Here is a 26,282-nt window from a genome sequence, read left to right as displayed (position 1 = left end):
AAATATTGTGTCGGCTACAAAGGAAAAGCTTTTAAAAGAAAAGCGTGGGACGAGGAAAATGTAAATATTTTGGCATAGAATCGCGTAATATATGCAACGCGAACTTATGAAGTAAGCTCACCGTTATAAAATGCTCCGAATATTACTACCGTATTAAAAATAATCATAATGCGCAACACAACAAAAATAAACAAACCTGAGTCACATGATGGATTATTTTTAAACTCCAGAAAGGAATCCTTTTAAAAATATTTCTATACAATATATATGTATGCTGGCGGCGTGAAAATGTACCCCTTTAATTTAACGCAGCTTCGCTTAACTGAAATATAATATAATAGATAACAAGACCATTTTAAGAAGACTTATGAAAACATTAGATATGATAAATGCTGTCACGACTGAACCTACGCTTAATGCCCCAACTTTAGCCTTGAAACGAATTGAAGTCGTAGTTATTCAATTCCAATTAAAGCAGTCAGTCTGGTGAGAGTTATTATGTAAATCGGTTAACTTGGAATTGCATTCTACGACAATGTCAAGCATATCAAAATATTACCCACTTATTAATCTTGAGATAGTATGCATTATTAATTCAAAACGAACCACGCTCGATTATTCTAATGGACAAATCTAGCTCATCGCTCATCCCATCAAACGTTTCCTTTTTTTTATTTTTTATTTTTTCATTCTCATCTCACTCACCTTTCCGACTCTCTACTAAGTGCAACGCACGAGGCGCACATTTAAATTAAGGTAGATAATTAAATTAAAGCCTCGGAGTGTTTATACTCCATATTTGACGTTCACATACCTGTTATTTTCCTGATCGCATAATCGATACTAATTCGGAGTCGAAATTAAACGCCAACCCGACCGACTACATATATAATATATACATACAGTCGGGTAACAGATGGAAGCAAATTACTGTGACAAAACAAGTTGTGGGCAAGCGACGAGCTCTCCGCAGGAATCCGACAGAAGAGAGCTTGATTAGCGGTGTCCCGCTAAGTGTATGGACATGATATATCAATCAAATTGACATTCCATACTTGGGAATGAGAAAAACAACAAAAAAAAAATTATACAAGAGCTTCCAGTCGACACTAATCTAAACCCCATCGAGGTGGTTCGGCAATCGGATAAGTGCTTTCTCATAAGGTAAACTGGGTACGACGCGCCGTGTTCGTCGGAACATTGTGCAACTAAACCGTTAATAGTGTGACCTTTTAAGCCTTGACCGCTCAAGTGGCTAAATGAGGTTGTCCATGTTTTATGGCGGAAGAATCCCGCGGGATTAACCCGCACAACAACGAGGGCGAAAGAGAAGAACGAAAGTTTTAACCGAATACTGAATTATGATGGAATATTAAAAGGATAATTAAACGTGTCGAGGATGTCCCTAAAAAACGCCCTCTAAAATCCCGTCGACCCCATTTAGTTTGATCACAACCGCAACACATTGTATTTATATTTATATACAATGAATAAATACATTATGTAATATTTTCACGGTATAACAAATGTTTATTCAGTAGCAATATTCTCAAGAATAATCTTTCGGATGATATTTACGAAACGGAAAATTCTCATAGCATTTTGTTACCATTACGTTGCAGCTAAGCTTCAGTTTCAGTGAAAGCCATAATAAATGGTTGAGTAAGTTAAATAAACAGTCAAAACATTCCGGAATAAAAACAATTAACAATTCCTTACTAGTTTTCGATCAAATTTAATGAATAAAAAACTAGATTATTCTCTGACGTTCTACATAATTATATTTATAAGCCACATCTTAGCTAAATGGTTAAGCGATTGTTTAACAGTTGAGAGGTCACTGTCTCGAAAATCTTCAATTTCTCAATGATTTGGTCTATCATTACTGGCAATACCAGCATGGTCATTAAAATTCAGAACAACCGCCAATTTATCTAATTGTTGTTATGATTCCAATAAAATCAGCATCCCCTTCGCGTATTTGACTTTGTCGATTGTTGCAAACAATACATACGCTTGCGATTCGTTGTAAATATCTGTATAACTACATACATTGTATAAGGTGTTTGAATGTGTACACAGTTAGCCAAGTCCACCTTATAGCACAAACTCCGAGTTGATGAAGACTCGAAAAAATTAAGACAATATATAAAAAACCTAATTAATAAATCACCAATTCTTTCCGTAAACTTTGATCATGAGTATGGCAAAGTGCTCAATCTGCCACAGCGAGAGGGGGACGAAAAGGGATAAACGATCAGAACAGTGTGGACGATAGATGTCACCGTGAAAGAAGAAGCAATATTTTCAAACGTGTCTATTACGATTATTTTTCACTTATATTGATGACCAAACCGACCAAAATGGCAAAGTTTGAAAACGATCGGATAAGAACCCAAACTTCGTCAGACAACAAAAACGATTCTGAACTAAGAAGGGGATAGTAAAAATGATAAAATGACTGAGTGTGTACAAGCTCTCAGATTAGAATTAGGGGTAGACGGCTTCGTTGGCTCCTCCCATGAAAGGACTAATTGCAGTATGCTTTAAAATGATAAATATGATAATTTTATATATATATATGTATATCTACACCACACGTGACCAATAATGATGTTGGTTTTTAGGATTTCGGCTCGTCGGGAATACGAATGATACGAACAAAAACAAATGCGGGAAAATGCAGAAAAAAGGCAATGAAAGATTGCCGCCGAAATATGAGGACAATAAAGACATTATCGTTAAGATAAAAAAGGACGTGTAAAAACGTGTTGAAGAGTTAGTAGTAGGTAGGTGATTCGTGTTTTCTTTAAATGACCTCTTTCATCACCGAGTGCCAGTAAATGACCATCAAACCGCGAGTGTTTGCTTTGAAAACAGTGCAGAGATGTCATTACCGTTTTTGTAATACCCCAGGCACAAAGAAACCTCCGGTAACATTCTCCGAATTACACGCCGTGCGTAATGAACAATTTAACAAAACTAGTTTTTTCGGCTTTTATTCTTCGCGCGCACAAAGCGCGTTAACGTCTTCCGAAATATTACAGATTTAAGTCAATTAGTGTGGTCGCAGACAAAATTAATTTGTAAATAAGAACGATTCGAACAGTCGAACTTTTTGATGCTCCTTCAAATCCACTACCATACAAATGAACGAATCAATCAAACTGACATTCCTCACGAGACAGAACGACATTTTTACTTGTTTTATTTACTGATCGTTTTTTTTTTCTTCTTCTCATTTTATTTCGTTCATTTATATGTGCTTTCCCGAGTTCACCATTTCGAGAAACACAAAAATTAATGAGGTAGCTCTCCGGTTAGAGATCGCGCCGATAAGGTCTATTTGTTTTTAGATGCATGCGATACAACAAACAGTAAGACCAGATCCATATCGCGACTACTCCCCGACATCGAAACATGAAGAGTTTTGACATCGACTTTACATCAAATATGTATTATTAATAAAAAAAAATACAATATCGATCATTGAAATTAGACCATTTTCAAATTTTAAACGTATAAGTAAACTTTTTACATCACAAATTTGAAGGATTGGATAGTCATAGTAATAGTCCCCTAAACGGCCGAACTGGGAACATTCTTTATATACCAAGTACCGAATCAATGGACGTCCACATAATATTTTCTATAAATTGCGAAGAATAAAATTTTACGTCTAATTAAATAAAAAATAATGCATGGCCCAAGGACATATTCAGATTAATATTTGGAAGATGAGAACATTTTTTGTTATATTTCCGCTACTCTTTATACATTATGTGTTACCAATACCGCCCATTCGCAAATTTCCCTGCCCCAAAAAGATAATTCCCTGGTCAAAATCCGATTTATAGTCATGATCTTCAAAGGCTTAAAAGTAAAAAACGCGTTGTTTAGTATGTACATATAATAATACATAGTACAGTCATCCGATGATGTGTATCACATGATCTAATTTCACACCTAAATAGCAAAGGATTTAACCACTATCACACAATAATCGTAAAATGTAATGGCAAAAATTGTAAATAAATTAAAAAAAAACAACATCCAGAAATGATTATTTTAAAATAAAATTTTCTTTATACAAATTATCTTTATTTTATCTAGAAAATTTACTATACAATACGTATAAAATCGTAAGAAAATTCGACCTCTAGATTTTGCCTAATTTATAATCAGTATCGATCGCTGATAACGCTGTTTTAATGGTTTCAAAAAAATGAGTTTGTTACAGTATTTTGTTTTAATAATTTAAACAGGAAACGGAAAAATGTATGCAATTTTAAATAAATTAATTCGATTTCGATGACCGATACTGTATGTATATAAAAATAGAAGACGATAAAACAAAACAGGGTTAAAATAGTTTAAGCGTCGAGGATTAATTGTTCTGCAATATATTATATTACGGCGTGGCACGACACGGCTGAGTGAAAAAATACAATTAATTATGGGGTCAAACACACACATTCGCGCACTTTTTTTTGATATACGGATTTCATATTTTCGCACTAGTAAATTCAAACAAAAATAAATACACACACACACACACATATGAACGAACATACAAAAGAGTAACTTTAATAGCTCAAAACGAGCCGAGCGAATGCCAAAATATGAATTTGTTGTTAATGCGTCTTTTGTACAAACCCCCACGAGAACTTTTAATAAATATACGTAGTATACACATGTAACACCCCTGACACACTGCTAGCTCTAAAATATTACACGCTATCTACGTGAAATATGTCAGATTATCAGGAGTTCGCAGAAATATAGGGATGGGGTTTTTGTAGAATATATAAATTCAATATCACACGCGAAAATGGAGAAAGGTAAGAGTAAGAAGGTATACATACAAACATAAGATACGTCTACATATGTATCTAACACGTATTTTAGTTTTGACGCGTAACTTCCTCTCGCATCACACAGTCTAATAACAGAATTTGAGAAAGTATTCCCGCAGTTTGCTTTAGTAATGGAAATTCGCCTCGTTTTATCGTTAACTTTATTAGCTCGTAAACGTATACATAAGTTGCCGTTTCTTGTATGTATGTATGTATGTATATGCGTATATGTAATAAGATACATTAAAGAACGTCTTAGATTTATCGCGCAATCATCTCATTCAATTTAATGACTATAAAAGATTCAATACAATCTTAAGATGAACAAATATGGAAAAATAAGAAACAATAATAGATAGAACGGTAAGTATTATTATATTAAAGAGGAATATCTAGTATATAATATCTAGTAGAATAATGCTGAAATTTCGCCATCGGTAAAGACCGGTAAATTTTAAAATGTACCGGTATTTACTGTCAACTATTTTATCGCGATTTATGTAAGAGCATATAGAGGAATTTTATTACATTAAAAATCGACGCAAATGGCATATTGTAGATTAGGTTGCCTGGAATTTGTATTTTCAGTATTCAGCGTGAAAATTCCAAATTCATAAATTCACTGGCAACACAGACCAACCAAGTCGTAATAAATGCGATCAGACGGTTGTTTCAATTATGATCGAAACTTTCATATGGTCCAAACTAATAGGTTTTTGAGCTCTTTTTCCTATTATGCGGTAGATTAACATTAGAATAATATAATACTGTCATTACTAACCAAATGAAATTAAATTGTAAAATAGAAAATGATCAGTAGCTATTAAAATAGATATAAGATGTATTGTGAACATAATTTCGTAATAATAAAAAGCATTTAAAAATCAAAAAAATATATATGGTCCAAACTCCAAATAAATAAACATGATTGGTTGAAAGTAAAAAATAAACATTATTTATTATTACGAATTTACTTTTGCATTTATATGACACTATTCACATGAGATTTTTACCATTATTTCCGTTACCGGTTTATGAAATTTGACGGTAAATTGCAATCCCTAGCAATATCTTAGCATTGAATACCTCGCAACAAAATATCATAAAATGTGTGTGCGCGAGTACGATAGAAATGAAACTCTTGAATTGCTTAACGGCACCGTGTGCTCACTACTTAAATAATACTCATAACCATTTTTAAAAAGATATTCGCTGAAAAAATAAGATTTTTTATACTTTAAATAAGAGCGCGTTTCACATATTTTGGAGTTTTAGAAAATAAATCAGCAGTGCGAGCGAGATAGCACGAAATACGGCGCTCACTCTGGTAGGGATGTGGCTGCAGACAATAGAGGCGCGAAGCGTACACTCAGTCGGACGTGTTTTGTGTACAGCTCCAAACACATCCGGTGCACGAATTTTCGAAAACACTAGCATATAATGGGTGTACCTGGTTACTAGTGTATAGATATACCTTCTTTCAAAGAACGTCATTAGTCATTATAAAGGAAAATTTCAACGATCTTCCACCAATAACTTAAATACCGGGTCGCATACAGCCACAGGTAGATAAAATATGTATTAATCGATACTTAGAAGTTAAGCATCTCGACATTGGCCCTTTAGAGTCGAGTCACGCACAAAAGTAGTACGAAACAAGCAAAATTATGATTGCACCGCGTTGCAACGACAAGATCTAGATACAAAAAACACTGCACATTGAAAATTAATTTCGTATTCACAAATGAGCACGCAAGATAGTGAAAAAGCAAAGCCAACATAAAATGGAAAAAAAATAAAACGGCAGTTGGGTTAATGACACGCGGTGGTTGGTTCTAGTGTATGTCGTTAAGTATAGGGCACATGCTACCTTTATTACTACGTCAGTGCACCGACAACTACCACACACTCATTATACCACAATTAATACCGGGGCAAAGCCGCGTTTAAAACGCCATTTCTCGCTCCCGAGTTTTATATATCGAAGTCGACACCTAGGCGGCGTCGCCGTGTCATAAACTCGTCACAAGTCTTTTCAATTCGATTTTTTTTTTGCTTCTCTCAATCCGAAGGGGGAAATGCAAATTTGCCCTTGAGCAATTCTAAGAACTGATGCCGGTGATGATATTCGCAAGTTTCATCAAAATTTCGCGAAATTGAATTACACTCCTAATCATTGTAACCTCCAGAGCGGGGGGGTCGAGAACCTATTTGGAGCAGAGCCAGATCGAAAAATTTGCAAATAAGCGCAGCAACTTACCTCTAAATTATGTAGGTACAGTATATCCATTTCCCGATTCAATTTAAGTAATGTAAAAAATGTACTTCTACTATATAAAATGTCTAATATGCAAATCTTCAATTTTGCAATTCAAAACAACCAAACTTTGTATGTTGCTAGCGAGACGGCACGAGACACGCGCACCATGGTGAGAACGTGGCCACACGACAGAGGTGCGAAACGTGCGCGCAGTCGGACGTGTTTAGTGTACAACTATGAACATGCCAGTTGCATTAATTTTCGTTCACCAGACACACTAATATATAAAACGCATATTTTATAGCGCAGATTGTTCTTACAGACGAAAATGCGTACGCGCAGTCTGTAAATTTTTCCAAATGATTTTTGAGAAGGTTGACGACCTTGGAAAAGGATTTTGTCCAATTTTCATCTACCAGAGAAATTTAGAAAATTAGGGAATTTAGTTAGTATTGTGATAATGCCTCATTTGCACTTTGGATCATCTTTTTCTTTTACATTCTCTTCCTTTTATATCTTTCGAAATGCCTACTTAGACTGAATTTACTAGATGGTCCTACATTGTCTAATACTAAATTGTAAATTTTGTCACAAGTTCCAGATCGCAACAATATATACATAGTGTGAACATACATATACACATACGTATTTGCATTATATAATATAAGCCGAGAAGGAGCCCTCACTCTTGATATGGTGGAGCACTGATTATGTTCATTATTAAACGGCGCGTGGTCGTAGAGATTAGCATTTGTGAGTAATTTTGGTTTGATTAGCATTTAATTTAATATATGTAGGCTTCGACTTGTAAATATTAAATTCAGCAAGTCTGAGTTTAATACTACCGTTCCGGACAAATTTGACTGTAATCACAAACAAACGTGAAATCCATTGAAGAATTACAAGTCGCAAAGCATGAAAGAAGCATTTAATGTTACGCAGATGCGTATCAAACTTCGTCGTCCATAAAAAAGACGGAATTTTACACCGGAAACTTTATAAAAAAGAATCGTTACTTTGATGCGAAGAAAAAGTATTTATTTACGACAGTTTACTTAAAAATACTCTTAATAAAAAGGAACGGTATTTTTATTTGTTTATTTGACGTAATATAGAGATAGAGGACAAAAATGGGGAAGAAAGTGTGTCAAACTTCGTCTGAATGAAAATTTTAATAAATGAAATATTTATCAATTTTAATCAAATAAAAAACATTGCTTTTATGTATTTGAAAACGACAATGAATAATATCAAAATCGAATTTCGTATCTAATAGTGTTCCCTTTTTTCTTTCATAAAGCATTTCATTCAAATAAAAAAAAAAATTGCAAAAAATACAAATCTTTTGTGTAAATAAAAATACATATTTTTATTATAGTCTGTGAACCACTGCTTCACTAAAGATCATAATAAAAAATAAAAACTAGAAATCCCTCTTGCAATATATACCGACGTTAAAAAGAAATCATAATACGATGTAAGTAAGCGAAAATCCGGTTTTCTTTCAGCGTTTACTTCGTTCGAGTGTAAATCGCTCCGGTGTTACTACTAGAATATGTACTGAGGAGGGGAAAGGGGAAACGAAAAAAGGATATACGATGATACTCTTAAATAACAAGGGAATTAGGGTTCCGGAAAGTGATGAAAAATTCAAAATCCACAAATTCAACACGCAAAGCCCGGGCTGGAAAAAAAAATAAACCTCAAGGTTTTCGAGGATCCTTTCACAGAGGCCTGCCCTTTCGTCACATTTTTAAGTTGAATGATCGAGCTCATAAGAAATGTATCATCAGAGAGGGTAGTAAAGATTTGTAAACGAGTTCGGATTAGCACAGAGGGGTTGTGGTGTTGGGGAGGAGGGGGACCTAGACTAAGTTGGGGTTGGTTTTGGCTGAGGCTGGCGTTGATCGGCGAATTCGTGCCGAGATATAATACACGAGGGTAGAGCTGGCACAATGGATACCTGAAGTGGTCGCACAGCCTCTTGTGAGAGTGGCGGGGGTGTGTATCGACCAGCCGCAGGTGTCGGCCCTACCCAGCCTCCCCCTCCTCCTCCATTACACAACCCTCCCTCCCACCAACCCCCTTCAAACCCTCACACACAAACGCCAAAATAGTGGTGCGCGACAATACAGCTCCACCCCCTCGCGAAATATCACCGCTCTTAGTCCGATTGCAAGGAATAGCTAAAGCTGTAGGTACGAAGACGACGTACCCAAAACAAGTACTTCTCGAATAAAATCGAGGTCGGGAGTAATATACGTAGGGGTTTATGTCGAGCTCCGTTTCGAGAATAGTGAACATCTCGTGTATATTTTTCACAAATTCATTAGTGCAAACGAAATTAACACAATGTTAGGATTAATAAATACTGCAATATTATCGACTGAAATGTGTAATTTTTCAAATATAATTTACCCGTCAAAAATTGCAATGTCTGTCACTTGAATGTCAAGATTCGAGTTATTGGATCGATTTTTTCCGATACAGAATTTCCGAAACGAATAAATTAATCGAAAAGAAATAAGCAGCGCTTTGCATTTCCAAGAAATAGACAGTAGGTATATTCGGTCTATTGTGAATCTCGAAAAAAATTCTATCAAGACAATATTCTATTGTCCTGTCGAAAATTCGGCAGATATTAATTAAGAAGAGTGAATTTTGCGCCAAATTCCATCAAAAAATCAAAAGGTTCGAATTGAAACGCAAAAATAACACAAAACCTTATTTGATTAAAGTGAAATTAATTACAAAAATGAGTAAATACCTCGAACACCACAAGAGTTTTGTTTTATGTTTATGTCGCATTTCGGGGGAAAAATTTTAATTTAACATTTTCGTAAATAATGTTTTCGTTAAAAATTGTTTATGGAAAAGTAAATAAACACGTATCGCTTTTTTCGGTTAACCAAATAATCGATCCAGTTTTCATATTTATTATGAGACCAAGCGCTCTATGTGAACGATTCTGTTTTACATCACTAATCAGAATTCTAAAATTTAACCACAAAAACTCGTGCATAATTTTATAATCAAATTAATTAAAACTAAATTGATTTATGAGCCCGTAAATCTCAATTATTGCACCGAAACGTGTTTTAAATAATATGTACGAAACGATAGTGGATATAGAATGGCAAAATATTACCAATGACAAACAGGTTTCAAACGGCGCACGTACGTAATGGATTAAATTGCAAAATGTATCGATAAAAAATCAATACTTTTCAAAACGAATTTGCATCACAGACCAAGAAGAATTAAAAATCAAAGTTTCACAAATACCACTCGATTGAGAGCCACTGAGTGGGCGTACAATACAACCGTGGGGAGGTGATGGTGGACCCATATTCATAGCAATGCATAACCCTTACTTACATGACGACGGTTCAGAACTAGTCCCCCGTGACACATGTATGGAGCAAGATAAATGTTTTGGGGATTTCGCGACCTTTCTCGCGCTGCGAATTTTATTTTCGGATATTTTCACTTCTTAAAATCACGCCCCCTCCCTCCTCACACTATTTGCTCGTAAATCTAATCATTTAGACGAGAAAATAACCAAGTCAACTGGTTAATTCAACTGTTACAAATTTATTCTACGAAATGTTACAGAATTGAGCAAAATATCAAAGTCAAACGAATCGACTAAACTTTCCAAAATTATTACTTAGTAAAGCTAATTTGATTCAACCATTTACAGGTTTGATCTGAAATCAACGTTGAGGCAATCTTTTTATGGTTTTATGGATCTTCCCCAGCACAGGGTTATCATACCGTTAACTTATTTTCAATACTGAAATTTTCATCGTCTATGACTAATCATCAAAGCGTCCAAAGTAAAAGCAATTTGCTATAGATTGATAGGTGAAACTTTAGATAGAGACGAATGAATCTACAAAGTAAATTGTAACAAAACGGAGAAGCGTCTAATAGTTAAAGTGAGATAATTTTGTGAGTTCACCACGCCTTATTTAGAAGGATTTGACCGTTTCGAAAGCACATTGTTTACAGTGAAAGCGCGCGCGAGCAAAGTGGTGGCGGCGGCATTCATTCGTAAAAAGTCATCTCTCAATTTAGCTATATATTAGGTAAATTTTCCATCTACTTCGTGATACGAACGAACCCGTTCGTATACTTACCGAGAACGGCTTATAATGCCAATAGCTATTTGAACATATCATTAGACAATGTACCGCTATAATATGGAACCGCGTTTCTCAAACGCGACGCGCGCGAGCTCGAACACCAAAATGGCGTGTATGTGTATCGTTTTTATTGGCATTTTGAAAGCTTCATCAGAAGCAAAATTATAACACAAACAAAAGTACTTGGAAGTGCTTCGGGAATCGACTGTCCGACACTGAATAACTTGTTATCTATCTACCATGTACTACCTAACTGGAGAAAGACAAACGTCAGCACAAAGTTTTATCCGAACCAATATTATCATCATAAACCGCACCCTAAAGTTTACGGTTGATTTGGAATTGATTTCTGTTCCTTCTAGAGTATGTACCTTGAGTGTAAACGATTCATATTAACGCACCATCTACACTTTCGCACATTAATACTAGAAAACTATTACGCTAATCAATTTTTTTGCGCAAACATGCGTAACTCTACATAAATATAAAAATAGGTGACACTCTAGTGACAGTGAAGTTTGGGTCGCTACACTTTGTTAGAATACTTACAGCGAGGACTAAATAAAATAAATAGAAAGCAGAAAGGACGGCGGAAAAAAGGGAAATAGAAAAGGTAGAATACGAAAAGGTGAAGGTAAATAAAATGGGAATCGAAAAAGCCCAACTATTACACAACTCATCATTTTAAAATTGTACAATAGAATTCTTCTAAAATAGAAAGTTAACTCTATTAGATTGCAGAGTTTAATTTTATTCTGAACAAAGTGTCATTTCTGAACATTGGTCCTAATCAAACAAACACGTAAAAGGAACAAAAACACGATTAATAGATTTTCCCCAGCTATGTAAGTAAAATGTTCACATAAAATTCAGGTAATACGTAAGTTAATAATGCCAAGGGAATATAAACAGTACCTTTACCTCGCTTTGGTAAAGTCTGTGTTGAAATTAAAACAAGAGCTACGCCGTAAGGATTCTATGTATATTGCAGTGCTATCCTGAAGAAACTTGTCGACGTTGATAACGACTAACGACAGGTAGATAAGACAAAATAGACGCACAAAACTTCACCGGAAGAAACGTCATTCCAAAAATCCCACAATTTATTCCCGCAGTCAGCATCGAACTAAACGGTAGTGCATCAATTCCAAGTGTCGGAACCGTTATAATTGCCGCAGACGTCTACATTCCACCATTGTCACCGATGGATGAGAGCGTATATAAATATATATGGATATATACCAAAACTACTCCACAGTTTTTGACTTTTATGTAAATTGTTCCGGAATTATGACGGCCGGTCGTACATGCATAATGGTCGGGTATTATAGCGTGACGGTAAAAAATGATAGGATTTTTTTTCTCTTAGTATGTGTGTGTGTGTGTGTGCTATCATAGGTAAGGTGGGCGTCGTAATAAAAATACATTTTATCTCGAGATACCTCGAAGGCTATCATTAAAACACCTTTATGTGCGCAAATTAGTCATTATTAGCGAATGTTGAGGTAATGTCGGCGGTTAGCCTTGTGAATCATCACGGCCGAAACTTCCCAAACGAAAACCTTTTCGCTCCCCGGGTTCTTCTGTTCTCTTACTCTACATATAAAGTTCTACGGGAAAATGCAAATCTATCCCCATCGCGTAGTCGCTGAGCGAAACTTAACCGACGAGACCCCTCTCGATTTTACTGAAAAATGCAAATTGCCCTTCGCACCTCCGCGTATCCCGCGGGAGATTAATTTGCATAAGATTAAGTAAATACTTCGCTCAACTCGCAAAATTTATAGATATAAGAGGCCGACCCGGTCCTGGCCTGCCTTTTGTTTTTTGACGCCGAATCGGTTTAATTTAAATGAAATCGATATGGATATTTAAAACCGGGTATTAAATTACTATATAGTTGCGCTCGATCCGTTTCGCCGGTCGCTTCGATAATATATATAGAAAGCTTTGGTCTGACCTGTTATTATTTATACTAAAAATACATCAATTTTTCAAGAAGTATGTACCACAAAAACATTTTCAAGACTATTTTAGATATAAATTCGGGTTTAAATAAAGAATATTTGCGTCACATTGTCATATTTATACTTCAACTGGGCGCGTTTCCGCATTTTTAAAATTCATTCCTCGGAATTATGCTAATGTCCCTAAAATAGATTCAAAATATTATTTGTAACAATGGCCGAAGGCAATGAAATCAAAATATTGTTAGGATATTTAATTTTTATGAATTTTAACGAACTGCAGAAAACAGAAAAAAGCCGTTCTAAACTTAACACGTAATCTTGACAATGACGAATATGTCACGATAACAAGACATATTCATCTTTTCATTCGATTTTAAAATGTCTTTGCGTATTGGTCAAACGTGACCGGGATTACAAAAAAATACACAACGTTTTAAAATTATGCCTATAATAGAAATGAGTACCTAAAGAATTGAAAACGTGGCAAATACCAAAGTTCTCTGAAACAGCTAAAATTTGACGACAGTAGTAAATTGGCAACTGAAATAATAATATATCGTCTATCGATCCGTGAGTATTCTCACAGATTGGAAAACGGAAACGTACAAACGATGAACCAGAAGATTTACTGCTCGTAATAACATTTACCATCCATTACTTACCGCATGTGCAAGTTTATAGAGTTCACTAAATTACAAAACACTTGGCACATGTGTGTATATTTAAATCAGATTGATATATGAATAAAAATAATTCAAGCCGCACGCTACCCAGAACGTCGGCAGACAACTGTCAAATACGATTTGTCACAGAATCTTACAAGCGTTAATAAATCAAATCAACAATGCCTCTATACATGTACCTACATCGTGTTGTCGATACAATTACGGCTATGAAATAGTGTTCGTTTCTGTCTGCGAGAAATCTCACAGATGAATGACCGCCGCGTCTCGACTCTGTCTCGTCTGAAAACGACCAGAAAATTAGGCATTGTACCACGCGATTGCCTAATTTACATCCACGCGATCTGGTTAATTGTTCGCCGTACCTTCGATACAGAGAGAGAGAGAGAGAAGGGTAGGGTGAGATGGAAGGTTTTGATTAAATTTCAAATGTTAAGCGAGGAATCCTCAGCACGCCACTGCCACCACATTCCACCATACCGAAGACACAATCCAGTTCGATATATATTTATTTAACATAGTGTAGCAATATGGTTAGCGTTCGTGGCATCCTTTGAATATGTACTCGTTAGAGAAATGGGCGCAAAAAAAATCCCAAACGCATGTGACAGATGTAAACATGAGATAAATATAGGTGAAGGAAAAAACATTTTTTCCGTGGATTATGCTCTAACATCCGCCTGTGTCATTTTTCTATATGTTCTTCTGGCAGCAATCGAAAAGCATTGGTGTTCGAACTGCAAATGTTTCTGAAAATATATTGCCAATACCGCAATATTTTCCTAATACATTAACATTTAACGACTTCGTCAAGTTATCCAGGAAATTGTTTATGAATATTCCAATTTTATGACTAACAAGGCTTTCTGAAGATCAATCTTTCATTTCTTAGAAAAAGATAAATAATTTAATATATATACATCATAAACACAGAAAAAACTATGAAACTAAAAAAAAAGCCAAATAAGCTATGTAACTAAAACTATTTAATGGGTCTTCAATATCAACAAAAAAGCCGAGGGAAGAAGTTCTGGATATGCAACATTTGACAAACTCTTAAAATGCATATAAGCGTACCTAAGGCATATGATTACATTTACCATATTAACGAAAGCATAGCCTGACTGGTATATCACTAGTTTCATTTCATTAAAATTGGACATTGAAAGCCAGAATGCTGCATTAAGTTCAATGCATTCAAAGAAATATGGAACACCGGCATAACGAGGAGACATAGAAAACGAAATACGTGGGTGAGAAGTATATGACAAGGGTAATTGATATAGTGGAGAGAGCGAAGAGATTTAAATGGCAATGAGCGGGTCAAGTATATAGAAGAATAAACGAAAGAAGTTCTCCAATGGTACCCGAGAGAATGTACAAGGGTGCAAGAAAGGCCACGTGTGAGACGGGTGGATGAAATTAGAAAAATGTATGGTATGAAATTGATGAGAGTCGCTCAAAAGATAATCGAATGGAAGCATGTTGGAGAGGCCTTCATCCAACAGTGGATGGCGAATGGCTGTGGAATATGACGACGAAATACCCCCCCAGAAAAGTGGAACTTCACCGAACAAAGATAGTCGACCCCTGTTCTTCTGTGCGGGGAGTGTGCACATGTCAAAGAGACGACGCGTAACTAAGTGGGGTGACCAAACGTTACGCACACAGTGGGCCAGGGCAATCCTTTTATTTACACTACATATTTACACCTACGCATAAATCACGGAAGAAGTTCGTTCAATTAGAGAAGAATGTGAAAAATTTGAATCCCGGGCGGGATTAAACAGACACCGCGTCCAAACCGCACTACACGCGTCGAACAAAAACTTTTAGCACGAACGAAACCCGAATACGGCAACTATAATTCACCGAAATAAACACGTTCATTTCGCAAGCAACATAATCGAGCAGCAGCGCGGCCAACAACACAACGCTCGTACAGATATTTTATTGCTGTTTAATCAAAATGTTCAAGTATTGAGAGAAGAACCGTTTTGCCCCGACTCTGCCTATATACAGTGTGCGAGCCGAGAGTAGTATACAAAACGGCAATAAAAACGAATGAAAAAAAAAATAAAAGACCCCGAGGGTATTCCTCATTCTGAACACAATCTATAACAATGAGATTAGCGCAGCTAAAATCCGATTACTCGCATCTCCCGGCTATAAATTATGATACGGCAGACTCCCGATTATCCGATAGAATTTTCGATTGCCTCGACACATTATCTGACAACATGTGGAGGGAAAAAAAAAAAACATAAAACAAAATGAAACGAAACGAGCGTTTTATACGCGAAACGACGATGTACGAGAGAATAACGCGTATTTAGTAGCAACCAAATGAACATCTATCTCTTTTATCGAAATTATGTAATCGTATTATACGTACACGCATTCCAACATTCTTCCGACTAATCGGGATCAAATTTTGCAGAATTGCTCCAAAAGATTCATGCTATTTAAATCCATGCCTTTGAATAATCGAGATCAAACTTGGCAGATTTACAATACAGTCCTGACACAAGGGTGCGCGACGGATAGTTCTTAAATTGTATCATATGACGGAAGCATTAGTTATCCCCTAGAGTTGAAGATACATAACTGTAAATATACACGCAAGAACATAAAAATAACACGGTATAGGGGAGGATGGTTGCTTTAAGTCGTCAACGGGAATACAAGGGATGTATTATATGCCATAAAGACCACACGTGTGCCGATTGGCCAAGATTTTACCCATCCTCTCCGAGTCACTCTTTCCACGAAAGAGCCGAGCGTCTAGATTGCAGCTCGCTCGTTTCGAGCAAACGAGAATCGCAATAATAAATTGAATTTTTCATCGAAGCCATACCTCAAAAAACTGGCAACACTGGAATACAGCATTAAGCGAGGGTTTGCATTGTAAAAAGCGACACTTTACGCCGCTTAGATGGTAAAGTGGTCATTCCAATAACGTATGTTATAAAAACCGTATAAATACATACGTACGCTAAAAGCATGTTAGTGAGATATAGACACAACACATGTACACACATACGCGAGCTGGCACAATCTTTCAGTGCGAAACCGGATTTTTTACCCGCACACACATATCCCAGCTGCATTCTTAACGTTGCAGATAAGCCGGCAGTCGAAGAATCGCACACCACACCGTCAAAAAAAAAAACCAAAAAAGCCCAAGCGAACCGAGTCATTACACCCGACGACGTGCTGTAAATTAGGATGCTTTTTAGGGACACTTTCAGTTAGGTAGGCATGTGTATATTAAGCCCCACCACTCACAATCAGATGTTTTGTTTGAAACATGTACGACATTTAGCTTGTGAATTACGGCCCAACTATCTTCCTCGTCAATCTTATTATAATCTTAAAGGCAAAAAGTACTCTATAAAATCATACGGGATTCGAATTCATCGACTAATATAGAGAAATTTCCATAAGCTGAAAAGTCTCATCGGTGAGTCGTGTGCAAACTAGTCTCAACATTTTAAGAGGATAGAAGTTTACGCCCCAAATATTATAATACAAAATGAGAAAACAAAAGATCGACAAATATATTCTGGATATAGGCAAATATAGAAAACCAATTGAATTGGAACAAAGAGAATTATCGGGAATGTGTATAGAGACGGTTAATGTATCTTCAATTGTAGAGTTTTCCCAACTTTTCGTTCACGGAATACCTTTGGGATTATTAAATATGTATGTTTATTGACGAAACAAATATACGATCAAACATTCAAATCGCTCGGAATGAATAGAATTGATTTACAAAACAAAACGGTTCCACGCAAATGTAGACGAAGTCAACGTTCAAATTAAACAAAATAAAATAATTCGCATTGTATTTCACGTACAATTATAAATCAAAATTTACGAAAGTACCAAATTTTCACTAAGCAAAGCAACTATAAATCTGAAACGTATTCCTTTTGTGGTATTTTTTACTCCTAGAGAACTAGTTGCGATACTTAATGACTGACTAACTACATACATACATTCTATAAATATTGAAAATTTCGCAAAACGATAATTTTACAACATTTCTAGTTTTTATTTATGGATCGATAACATTCAATAGAATGTACATACAAACGAACTTGATTTTTATCTACATATAATCCGTTGACAAATATTGTACAATACACTTCAAAGCACTCGAATTCAAATCGATAATCTAATAATTCTGTAAAATGTAAATTGCATTGAAGTCATTGCACAATCGCACACGTCATACAAGTCATTAAAGCGATGACAATAGACTTTTTGAATTTAATCGGTACGAACAATTCAGCCATTTTAAAAAATCATGACTAATTTCAACACCGATGCCTCATCAAATGAATGCATACACATATTTAGAAAAAAATGCAGAATACATATTAAATTACAATCAATACAGCAGGGGTCTTCTTGAGATATGAGACGGCGATCGCCTGGTAAATTTGACACCCAAGAAACCAGCTCCGAAGTCTTCATACACCTTTGGACCGATCAGGCCAAATTCCTCTCTACGATCATACAGATTTGTCTCCATATTCAACGAACATCCATACAAGCCGAAACGAGACCAGCTCAAAATGTGTGGACATTTTGGTGACTCGTTCTTACATATTTTCGTATCGGCGGTTTCATAGGGACAACATCCGTATCTTCATTGTTCTCTAGAGAGATAGTGGATATATTCGTCGCTGTCCATAAATTACGATCGTTTCAGTTTGTAAACAGTCAAAATTACACATGTATAATAGACTCGGATTTAGTGGATTTTACACTTTTACGACTGTTCGAAATAGTACGATACACTTTCCAGCTATATAGCCATTGCGATCCGAGGATTTATGAGTATGACGTCTGAAGCAGGCCATATTTCGGCACATCATCTCCAATCACATCTTACAACATACTCTGGTCTATTCGAGTTTTTATTGTTTTTCGAGATAGCTTTTGTAGGTATATCACTTATGGATTAAGCCGAGCACATCTTAGACACGTCGTTTACTTTTGATTTACCAGTCGATCGTATAGAATTGCAGAGTAATTTAAAAAAAAATACAAATACAAGGCAGGACCCATACAATTCACACAACATGGAATTTGTTAGAATAGTCTGGGCCCGATACAAGTTAGTAACATAAGACACATTTATGCAATAGAAAAATTGGATTTACATTTGAAAGGGAAACGATACAGTCATCGGCCAGGATATTATTACTAGTCACCGGAGCCTGAGGGGGCCGTGTATTGTTCAAAGGTTGTAAATGCATTGTTAAAGGTTTGCCGAACAATGGATAGCACTGTGACTATCCTACCTCTAATTATTACTTATAGTGATCTCATTTTCGAATACCTTTAGATTACTAAATTGTCAAATATTACCCTCTCCTCGATTTGATCTATACATGAGAAACTTAAAACACTGTGCTTCAAGCCTGCATTTGGTGACTTTAAGTTAGCAATTCAACATATATATATACACAGTGGTGTAGTGCTAAATGAAAAAGAACCAGGGCGGTGTTAAAAAATATATATCCTTATATTGGTATTTCAAATGTTTATAAAAAAAAATCAAATGCTAGTTATTGATAATTCCACACTGCATCATCTTCAACATCTTTGATTTTGCAAACCCGTGTTTGTGTGTCAACAGCAACATTTGCTTTTAGCAATGCTAAAACCATATATGTATGCATATATCGAAAAACTATCAAATTTTAACAATTTAGAGATGACTATATGTATTTAAGCCGAGTTCCCTTATTTTATCTATCCTTGAGTGCGTTTTTTTTTATTTTCAATCTACAGCACACATTTAGTTCTATTTGATGTTACGGATAATAATTCTCTTAAAATTTTGATATGTTGAAATTCTCAAAACTACAAATAAATAATTCAAAGCTACTATTCGATATTCGAAAATTTGAGATCCCTAGTCATATTTCAAAGAATGTTTTCTTTTAAAGTTTTGGGTGGTTTTAGATTTAAAAAAAAGCCCATACATTTCATTAAACGTCTTTTAAGTTTAGAATATGCTCAACCATACTAACACACTTGTGAAGAGTCTCGGTGATTACAACAAAATGTCTATACCCTTCAGGTATAACACACAGATTACCTAAACACAATCTGCTTTAGGTCATCGACTTTAGAGAGTCTTTAATTAATATTATGTATTAGATGTATTATGAACATTTATAAGGATTGTAAATAGGTTTTTGAGCTCTTTTTCCTATTATGCTTTAGATTAACATTAGAATAATATAATACTGTGATTAATAACCAAATTAAATTAAATTGTAAAATAGAAAATGATCAGTAGATCAGTAGCTATTAAAATAGATATAAGATGTATTGTGAACATAATTTCGTAATAATAAAAAGCATTTAAAAATCAAAAAAAGAATATGCTCATCAAATGTTAGAACGAGAGTCTACTCACAATATTTTTGGTATACAAAATTGTATATGAAATATTAGCCAAAATATTTTTTAATTGTACTCGAATAACAATGTTTATATCAATCAAAGTGCCCGGGCTCAAAAAGAAGTACCAGAGCCCGACTACACCACTGGGTACAACCAACATATAACGATGTCTACCACGCACATAACTAATAGGAATATTAAGTTCCAGCAAGTACCAGGCCGGCGACCTGACCCGACTACACCACTGCATATACATAATATTAATAAATCAGAGCCGGAGTTCCTCGAATTTTGAATGGCTTCTTATAGCCCAGGTTTTGGGACTAGTGGCCGACAACTGTATCGTTTACATGTATGCACATACATATGTAGAGCAAGCAGGTCACAATATCACACCTGAGTATACCTGAATCCTTTCAATCGTACATTATGTCAAAAACAACATTGGCAACACTGTGTGGCAGACGTGACCGTCGACCGGAGCGTTCATCTCGGCCAGGAGCGGTCCGAAAGAGCCAGGACATGGGGTTTCGGAGTACACGAGCCCGAGACCGAGAGCGCGTTCCGGCCGACTATTCGAGTGAGGAGCACCAACGAGAGGTGCTCAACGAGTTGCTCGAATACGAATGAGTGGCCAAGATGGAGGCGCCGCGCCGCATTCCGCACCTGGAGCGGACACGCCTGCCAACACAACACTCCCACTCACTCACACTAACTAATTTATACCCAAAAATAAATAAACATTGTGTTCGTCGACGTTGGCCACACTGCACTGGTCACTTGTCACCGAGGAGCGTCGCGAGGAACGGGTTTGTTTTCGAAAACGATCGGTGGAAGACGAGTGGAGATGGCCAAAGTCGACGAAGTGCTGTTGACGAAAGTGACGTACGTAGTCGGGTTGAAGAAGTCCAGGTGTGGTTGATGGTTGATGGTTGATGGTTGGTGATCGGTGGTCGGTGGTCGGTGGTCGGTGGTTGATGGTAGACGGTTGACGGTTGACGATGGCTTCGTGTCGGGAGAGTAACAAAGCGTCGTCGGTGAATGGCGGGCGGTCAGGTGCGGTGCGGTCGGCGTGCGACGGCAGCGACGGGGGCGCCGCGAGTGCCCTCGGGGGCGGAGCGCCTGCCTGCTCCGACGCGTGTCCGTGGCCCGTGGGGCGCACAGATGCGAGAGCAAAGTGGCTGCGAAGTGGTAGCGCGACGGTTGGCAACGTTCGCGACGGACGCGTCGTCTCGGCCGAGCCGCGGCCAGGTATTGACCCCGCTACGGTCGCCCACACCGACCGACGGTGGCAACACTGCTCGCTCTGCACGCCCTGCACGCCACACCCGATCATTGCCGTTTTATTTGGCTTGTATTTTAGTCTATTTTTTTTCAGTGTTTAAAGCAAATGGCCCGTATCCATCGTTTAGTATTAATTATAAATGGTCGGTGTTAATGTTAAATGGTAAGTTTTATTTTGATGAATGGCTAGTATTACTTTTTGATTGTTATCAACACACGTTTGGTACGATATAAAATTCCACCCAGAAGGCATTGCTAATTGTTCTGGTGAATGTACGACAAATTTTTATACCGACATTTAATAATTTATTTATTTATTTAAAGTTTTGACCATTGTAGCATTACAGGAATGCGCCGGAATGGTTAAAAATATAACAGAAAAGAAACCAAATAATAACTAAAGAAATTAGACATTACAAAAATAAAACATATATATACACAACAACACATGTAGCACAATCATAAAAATAATTAGCTTTATATAATATATAAAAGGAATCTATATATAATATATAAAAATGATTGTCTGTCTGTCTATGTGTCTAGAATAGGCTCCTAAACCACTGAACCGATTACGATAGAACTTACAGGATTTATTGTATGCATGTCCGGGAAGATAACTGTGAAAAAAAACGGGATAAACGGGAATGAATGTCATTGCAACGCTTTAATTTCAAATGTTTTCGCGTCGCAACCAACGTGTTCGTAGCCTGCATTTTTCCAATAAATAGGAACGGAAACGGGAATTGCATGCGTTATTGTGGCATTGCAACGCATGACGGGTTCAGTTAGTGTTTCATAAAAGAAAAAAATAAATATAAATATATATGTATGTATATAATGTAATAAAATACTGACTGAAAACTGATTTATATATTATACTTACCGAAATTGATTAAAATACTTGTCATTTAATTTGTTACCGTTTTATTTAACGATGAATTTGATTTATACTATGTACGTTTTCTATGTTTATGTTTTACTAATAAAATTGTTTTGAATTTGGTAGTTGTTGTGTTTTTATATGCATGCTAAATACAAATTGCTTTTCTGACCTCCGCCCCCCCTCTCCATTGAAACAAAATTAAATAAATAAAATGATAAATTTTTCAATATACATGTACATATATGTAGGTGATTTGATTATAATAGTTGAAAAATAAAAGCATCGTAGAATTTTTGAACTTTCATTTTAAATGAATTTGAGTTGGTTTTAGATGTAATTATTTTGAAAATTTAAAAAAAATCACCTATTATCATTTTATGATTCTAAAAAAAATATTTTTATTGTTGAAAGTTCGAAAATATTGATCTCAAAAGTACAAAAAAATATATTAAAATAGTATGATTTTTATTCTGCAAAGCAGATTTTTTTCCGAAATATGAACACACAATTTTTTTTCAAAAATTAGATAAATATATTGATCGACTAGTTCAAAATATTCTCGAACGCATATTTGTTATTTCGAGAAAATCAAGTTAGAAGCTTTGATGATTTTATTAAAAATCTTATAACTGGAGTACGTAATTATAATACTTTATCTATGTTTTTTGGGTAAACGTGTTACTTGTCAAATGTGAATCCTAACAGGATAAATACTCGCATGAAAATCGCTCGCGTGGATCTCCCGTCGCACGAAAACCGGTCGCACAGGAAAGTTGGTCACAAGAAAACTGCCCGCAAAATCGCTCGCCAATACATACATTTTTTTACGAGATTTTTATTATTATCGTTTAATTTAAAAACATGAATGTCGTGTATTTTAGTTGAACTGAGTTTTACACACGTGATTATTCAATACACAAATATTGCGGACAGATTTTTTAAGCATGACGAGATTCCGGGTAATGATTATTCCAAATATCGATTTTTGCGAACACTGATTTTTCTCGGACTATGCCGCACATAAATATATAAATATTTCTTATCAAAAATTATTATTTCATATTTCATGTTGTGCATATAAAATTTTCATTGTTGTGTTAACCCAATGTAAAAAGAGGGCATATCGAATAATTTAATTATAAAATCATATTTCAAATTTAAATATAGTATAATATTATCTATTAAGTTTATTTCCATATGTTCTTGATAAAAGTTAATTATATTTTAAATTATAAATTCGAAATTTTACTTGCATACGTTTTGTTTGTAAATTTCGAATTATGTAGTCTGAAATTTATTTACGATAATTTCACCAAAGTTCATATCAATTATTATTGAATTGCTTCAAAGTAATACTTTTTATTGTAATAAGATAAATAGATGGAAAAAACATGTTAATTATTTTCATTTCAATGACAGTTAACTTAAATATTTTTATTTTGAATTTAGAATTAAAAATGTGATTATATTTTTTATATATAGGCTTTTATAATGAGGAATACATTTAACGATGTGATTTTGTATAGTTGAATAGATATTTAGTCATCAAATTTAACCTAACCGAAATGAAACTAACGAAAACGGTTCGGAATGATTTTTTCAGTGTGGCAGCCCAGGCGCGACGCAAGATGACAACTTATACCGCGATGTCAGCCACAGTCGCCTTTTGGCCCCCGTTCTGTGTTGTTGTGTGTTATTTTATTTTCCTTCTGTTTTTTGTTTATTGATGTGATTGAAGGAGAACATCCAAGATGCCTGTCTTCCACACTAAGATTATCGAAAGCATTTTAGAACCGGTGGCGCAACAGGTCAGCATCTTCATTATATCATTCATTTCTCGATCTCTATATACCATCACCTGTTTCATAAATTTCTGTCAAGGATAATGTGACACATGTTCTTTTTCTAAACCGTGTTTTGTTCATTTTATTTCTAAATACTTGTCGACCGATGTTGTTTTTTTTTGCTGTAAATTATACCATGCGTTGCACAATATGGAAAAATACATATATGTATCTGTGGTCTTATTTGCAAGAGTTGATTGAATAAATTTATATCAATATATTGTATAGAATACAAGAAAATGCTTGGTATTGCATTAGTATATTCATAAACATCAATCTTACTAAGCTTACATGGATAAAGATAGGCATTATTTGAACTTGAAAATAGCTTTAGATATTATATAAGATTATTATATATTTTATGAATTTCATGTCTGAAAAAGTCATCATTTTGTGATTGGAAGATGATTTCCAAGCCACAGTGATATCCATATTCGGGTTTATCATTCAAAATTACACTGTATTCCGTAATATATAAGATATCATGTCTTAATCACTCAATAAGGAAAAGTATGCATGACAGGTTGTTAGAAGAACTGGTGTCTTTAATAGGCGATTGAAATTCCAAGAATGGACTCGTTTATATAAATACATGCACTTTTAATCAATCCTCATGCGTCTTGAATGGCTTCCGATATCAGATTCTATTTTAAAATACACATGTCTTATTGATCGTCAATATTATATCAAAACCGACAAATTTCGATAACATGTTTAATAAGGGAAACAACTGACGCAAACTTCCTCAAATCGGAATGATACATTGTATCGAGAATTTGCAACATTAGTGCACTGCTAATTTTGGAATGTTCACTCATATTTATTATTGATAAATGTTTCGATTATTTAAAAATAATCGTACGCATAATATTGCTATTCGTCTCGGTTTTTATTGTCGCGTTTAATATTTCATGTCAAATATGTCTGAAATAAATCGCAAAAAGCTTCGGCGAAAACAACTAATGGCCATTTCAGAAGTGCTTTGTAAATTTGATCTTGGGCTCCGTTTATGGCTGCGTCGATCGATTTAGTGAGAGTAAACAACGCCTCTTCCTACCCCTATAAAATACTGTTGTCCTAGGATAGTCTGCTTTAAATGCTTATAATAATAAAAAAAAATAGAAAATCAATAACAGTTACTGGAATTATGGTGGTATTTGATCCACTATAATATAATAATCTACACATATACGTACATATATAAAATTGGAAGTCTGTCTGTGTGTCTCGTAAAGGCTACTAAATCACTGAACCGATTACGATGGAACTTTCAGGATTTGTTGTATGCATGTCCGGGAAGATTACTGTGAAAAAAAATCGCCTAAAACCGCGAACGGAAACGGGAAAAACGGGAATGAGTGTTCACTGCCTGCGTTTTTCAGACAAATGGGAACGGGAACTGGAACGTGAATTGCATTCGTTATTGTGGCATTGCAACGCATGCCGGGTTCAGCGAGTCTTCGGCGGTGGAGCGTGCTTTTGGAACAAAAAATGGGAGTTTTGGGGCTATTTTCCAAGAAAGAGGGCAAACTATAAAGCTAGAGAGCAAAAAAAAAGGTTCACCATAAAAATGAACAATGGTGTGGAGGGTCGCGCCGAAGCTTAGTGACGTATGCATGTTTGTGGGTATGTGGCGGATGCGTGGAGACACAGCCAATCAGAGTTACAGAGGCGCTCATCCAATCAAGTGGTCGAGGAGACGCGGGGAAGCAGGGAAGTGTGGGATTATGGAGCGTTTGACATGTCTGACGTCAGGCCGAACGACGGGAGCGTACACACATCCACGAAGACACACACACACACACACATTCATCATTTCGAACGGGTTGGATCGATGAGCGTGTAATGCGCGCATTAAACTTTTTACGATTAGCACGTGCGCGCGCCCTTGTAAATTACCTTACATTATATTTATATAG

At 35.7% G+C, this 26,282-nt stretch overlaps 2 protein-coding genes across 2 annotated transcripts in view; one reads left to right on the top strand and one right to left on the bottom strand.

Moving 5' to 3' along the window:
* Positions 1–21,657, bottom strand: part of LOC143912713 (latrophilin Cirl-like) — a 161,839-nt gene extending 140,182 nt beyond the window's left edge. Inside the window, exon 1 of the mRNA XM_077432024.1 lies at positions 21,239–21,657. The gene's annotated coding sequence lies outside the window, so the exon portion shown is untranslated. The remainder of the gene's footprint in view (positions 1–21,238) is intronic.
* Positions 21,658–24,174: 2,517 nt separating this feature from the next.
* Vinc (vinculin) overlaps positions 24,175–26,282 on the top strand; it is a 47,223-nt gene continuing 45,115 nt past the window's right edge. Inside the window, exon 1 of the mRNA XM_077432399.1 lies at positions 24,175–24,327. Coding sequence (XP_077288525.1) covers positions 24,271–24,327 — 57 coding nt within the window. The 5' untranslated portion in view covers positions 24,175–24,270. The remainder of the gene's footprint in view (positions 24,328–26,282) is intronic.

This window comes from Arctopsyche grandis, chromosome 6, assembly GCF_051622035.1.
Source record: "Arctopsyche grandis isolate Sample6627 chromosome 6, ASM5162203v2, whole genome shotgun sequence".
Taxonomy (NCBI): Eukaryota; Metazoa; Arthropoda; class Insecta; order Trichoptera; family Hydropsychidae; genus Arctopsyche; species Arctopsyche grandis.
The sequence above is the reverse complement of the archived record's forward strand: the minus strand, read 5'-3'. Positions and strand labels throughout refer to the sequence as shown.